We start from the raw sequence: 5,000 nt of genomic DNA, 5'->3' as shown, positions 1-5,000 counted from the left end.
GAATATTGATTAAATTGCTGATATTCAGCTTTAATTAGCAGAGATTTACATGCATTTTATATTCAATTTGAATGGTTATTGGTTATTAGTTAAATAATCTCTGAAACATCATTTCTGTTAAGGATGAGGTTCAAATAAGTAGTTCATTTAGATATGATCCTGATTGCAACTGCAGCACTTTACAGTTTTGTTTAAATGATTTCTTAACTTTGTAACAATGAAGTTTTTGCTTTCATTTGTCAAGTTGGGCAGTTAATATCATTTACAATAGTCACAAACTGCAGTATCCAAATGCTTAAGGTCAAAGTCATATGAACAACAGGACACGCAGAGCTTCCGTAGTGAGGTGAACGTACCAAACACCTGTATATTCTGCATTCCATTTTCTGATTCTTTGTAGCTCTCAGTTGTTTGTTTGGGTGTGTTGGTGAGTGATTGTGGTGTGTTGTGTAAGGACAAATTACAGGTTCACTTCATAAAAAGAGGAATGCATGGAAAAATCTCTGGTCATCCCTCCATAAGGACCAGTATTGCGCAGGGGTGAGCTAAGTGTAGACGGGGTCGACTGCTTCTGATGCAGTCAGGCATCCAAAGGTCAACACACAATCCAGGTGCATGGATGGATGTCTGGAAGGCATCCTGTTGGTATGGGTCCCAAGCCATAGTCAATCTGGGTAGAGCTTAAGCAAGGCTAGAGTGGTCAGACTCTGGCAGAATTACCTGCACTTGATTGTTCTGAGTGCAGTCAGAACCAAACAAGTGAAATAATATCTGAAAAAATCAAGTGTATGTCTGCATTCACTGCCACGTTTTAGATGTAGCCATTTAAACAGGCTTAATAACTTCAAATATGCAAGTTTTAGAGTGGTGCACAGAGGACAAATATTAAATAAATGCAAGCAAAAATAAATCATACAGCTGGGGAAAACATTCAATCATACAAGATCCCCGGGTGTAATTAAGCTAGAGTCTAGGCCATTCTACCTTCCTAAACGCAACCTTTTTCATTCCGATGCGACAAGACAGTGTGGCCATGTTCATATGACCAAGAGGAAGATTAGTTATCTGGACTTTGACAGACCAAGAGGTGTGCAGTGGAACCTGAATCAAGCCAGCTAAGAGGAGAAACAAAGGCTTTTTTTCACTACCTTTGAGTCAGTCCAGGAAGATTATTAATAATGAAAAAAAGAAACAGAATGAATTTCTCATGCATTTCATAAAACGTGAAAACGATATTGGTTGGACACGAATGGAACTGAAAAAGAAGAGCCATATGAGGAAGCAGAACTGAAGGCAAAGATGAGAGAGGAGGAGGAGGAGGGGGAGGGTGGGGGCTATAAAGACAAGGAAAAGAAAAGTAGTATATAGGAATATTGTTCAGTACCTTGACACGTTCTAAGTCTACTGAGTTAAACATTGTCCCTTGAAAGAACTCAACGCATGTGGAATTTCGCTTCAACAGTCCCTCAAATTCCAGATCGGGCTCGTTCCTGCAAGAATTCTCCATTAAAGCATTTGGAAAGTTCTGAAAATGGTGTCAATAGTCACGAAGTGTCTGGCCTGGGCCACTACTAGAACTTGAGGTCATTTAAGAATTTATTTATGATGAGAACTCTATTCAAGGATTTCTTTAACAATTAACTATCTAGATGTCAAGGTCATCTAAGCATCAGGGTCAACTAGAACCCGTTTTCAAATTCTAATTTTTAAGACTCCTACAACATCCCGGGACAAGAAGGGCTCATGTGAAGAATTACCTTCTCCTTAGGAAGAGCAACCTAGAGTCTAGAAGATCAGGTAAATCTTTCAGGACAAAAGGCAGAAAGAACAAGAAGCACGGTTTGTGCTATTAATAAACATGATGACATTCTTAAACAAACATGAGAAAATAAATCATATTCATTCATGGTCAGCTGAATTTAAGTCCACTGATATCACCTATCAAATTAGCTGAACAATATTGAATGAATTCTTCATTCAACTAACAACACAGACACACATAAAGCAGCGCACACACACACACACACACACACACACACACACACACACACACACACACACACACACACACGCACGCACGCACACACACACACACACACACTTGTTTTCACTATGATTAACACACACCTGACACAAATGATGCATTTTATTAATGATGAATATGATATAATTTTTAATATCTATACCAAATTTTCTGTAACTGACCACTTACACATTCAAATAAGACAAATAAACCCATTAATGTAGGGAGCTTTCAGGTCAAACTTGAACCATGGCTGAGAAGCACCCAGGAGATCTTCAAAACAAAGTAGAGTCTACATGACCTGCAGAAGCTCTCACACTAATATCATGTTTACTTTACCTGTGAAGGAACACCACTTCAACATCCACATCCTCTCTGTCCTCATGTAAGAAGTCTTTGAGGAAGTGACTGACTGACTCGTAGGTGATGTGGCCGCATACCACGATGTGTCTGTATGGCCAGAGCCAGGGGTGGTAGGGGGCAGAGGCGGGAGGATAAGGATAAGGTGGGTACATTGGATAAAATAAGGAATGGGTTGGGATGGGCAGAGAACAAATTTAGATTAGTATTTAGACAAATCTAAGCTGATATTTCAAAGTGTAGATCTTTCTTACAAAAACACATCAAACAAGAAAAACATAAGCAATGATGCTTTGATTTAGGACTGCTGGAGCAGAGGGACATCTGATCAATCACTTAGAAATATCAGCATTATAAAGATATTTTATAGAGACATATCCAGTACAGACATAATAAACAAAGGGTGACAAACTACTATTGCCAAGTGAGTTTAGTTTATAGTTTGAGAAGAAAATGAAGTAGAGTACATAATAGCATCTCTATATATTTCATAATTTAATGCTGATTAATATGTCTTTGAGCCAAATAACAGAAAATGTAAACAAAATTATAATCTGATCAATAACTTCATGTATTAGGTATGATGTTATGATAATCATTACATTACTGTGTCATTCCTGACATGCAGCTATTTCTGCTGTAATGATGACCATGCGATTTGGGCGCTTTGTGGGGACATGGGGGTGTTCAGTGAAGTCATCCCCTACAGGACCTCATTGTGGAAGGGGATGTGTATTCTACCAACTGGAAGGCTATGTGCACTGGCAATTGGAGGCTTAAGCACTGCCAATGTCAAGTCTTTGTTGAACTGCATATTAAGACATCATGAGGGGGAAAAGGGTGGAAAAAATGCAGGCCAAGAAACAAAAGAGCAAGTTGAGAAGTAGGACAGGTTACACATGAAGGAGAAAGAGCAAGAGGGGAACTCAGGTATCAGTATCACAGTTTTGGCTTATAGTAATAAGGGATTGTAAGACCATTATTAAGTACAGTTTCAGGTTTCATATACAAACAACTTTAATGCCATCATGCATGGCCTCTGCAGCTGTGGCTAGATTATAGTTAACAGCTGGACATGACAATATTGTCATGAAAAGCAAGTTAATTATCTTGCTCATATATTCATAGGCATCATAAATAGAATAAGAATAATCATAAAAATAAATTATAAAATAGGCTGATTTACTCCCATTTTTACCTCCATAAATATGGATGATACTCAAATCAAAATGAAAATGAGAAAAAAAAACATGTTAAGATGATTTTTCCTGCAGACATCAGCCATGTCCTTGAAAACCAACTCACCATGGCAGTACCATGGAGGCTTCACAACCAGTGTGACATAAAACTCTTTTACATTGAAATAATATAACAATGTTATGAAAGAGTTGTGATACTCTAAAATTTCATGTCACACATTTAACACATAACTGCAAGTATGGTCAAGTGTACAATCTGCTCCTGTGAACTAAGCAACTATTGCTAAGTCGAGCAAACACAGAGCTCACACAATCCATGGGATTAGTCTGCTGCCCATTGGTGTAAAAAGTCCCACGATGTCAACAAGGTCCTGCAGGTTCTGAGATTCACTGGTGACCAACACCAAGAGCCACCATGAAACACTGTCTCACTACTGAGCAAAGAACCTCCTTCTATGAGGATGTGTTGTTCATTACTGAGGCAGTGTTACATAAGCATCCATTGGAATGAAAGGATTGAAATTTAGGGCACAAGTGGAAAGGCACCCTCAGGCAAAGGTGGCCAGCACAACAGATAGCGATCATAAATTTCTGTTATTCACTGACCACCATTCCACTTTGTCTGATCCTCACACATTACTTAACCATGGCAAAAATATCATTTTAAGTACAAAATGTAATCATATCAATTCCTTCAGGAGCAATGATCTTTTTAAATGTACAGAATCACCTTCAAAAATCTGGATCCACATGACAGGTCAGGCTTACCAGATGAGTGTGGGGGAAAATCTGATTTACAGTTAAAACCTTGGATCACGTACAGAAAGAGACTGACAACAATAACAATGCTACACTGGTGTTTCAGTGGATGATTTCAATTGTGAACCAGATTCAACCCCATTCCTCTCTGATGAACAAGACCTGTATGAGAAAAAGAGCAAAGAGCAGTAATAAGAGATAATGGGGAGAATAGTATCAAGATTATGGAATATGAAACTAAAAGTAAGTATCTTACATTTCCCTCTTAAGAAAAGAAAAAGCAGAAGGGAAAATAGCATGATACCTCCTTTCTAAGACCATGGGATCCAGAGAAATAATCAAGGTGTTTGTTTGCCAATGCAAGTTTATGTGAGTCACATGGCCCTCAATCTCAATTAGGATAATATGACCAGTAGCTTCCTTTTTGTGATTGTTGCAAGCACAGCTCACTATCTTATTTCATCAATAAATAGGCTCTTACACAATTTCAGCACAGTTACACTTTACAAAGACATTGCCCAAAATTCTAAACACACAAGCGAATAAGCAAGTGTTTGCTTGCATTTGTAATCAACAAGATTAACTAGTACAAATTTCAAAGAGTAAACATTAGAAATTTAACTACATGAGACATTTAACAGCTGGCTGTAACAACCACA

At 38.1% G+C, this 5,000-nt stretch overlaps 1 protein-coding gene across 1 annotated transcript in view; it reads right to left on the bottom strand.

Moving 5' to 3' along the window:
- Positions 1-5,000, bottom strand: part of LOC119596147 (calcium-activated potassium channel slowpoke-like) — a gene marked incomplete at its 5' end in the record, with an annotated part of 107,964 nt that overhangs the window by 79,867 nt on the left and 23,097 nt on the right. Inside the window, 1 exon segment of the mRNA XM_037945316.1 lies at positions 2,363-2,473. Coding sequence (XP_037801244.1) covers positions 2,363-2,473 — 111 coding nt within the window.

The sequence above is a fragment of the Penaeus monodon genome, chromosome 37 (genome assembly GCF_015228065.2).
Source record: "Penaeus monodon isolate SGIC_2016 chromosome 37, NSTDA_Pmon_1, whole genome shotgun sequence".
Lineage (NCBI taxonomy): Eukaryota > Metazoa > Arthropoda > Malacostraca > Decapoda > Penaeidae > Penaeus > Penaeus monodon.
Note: the sequence above shows the minus strand (reverse complement) of the source record. Positions and strands in the feature narration are given on the sequence as shown.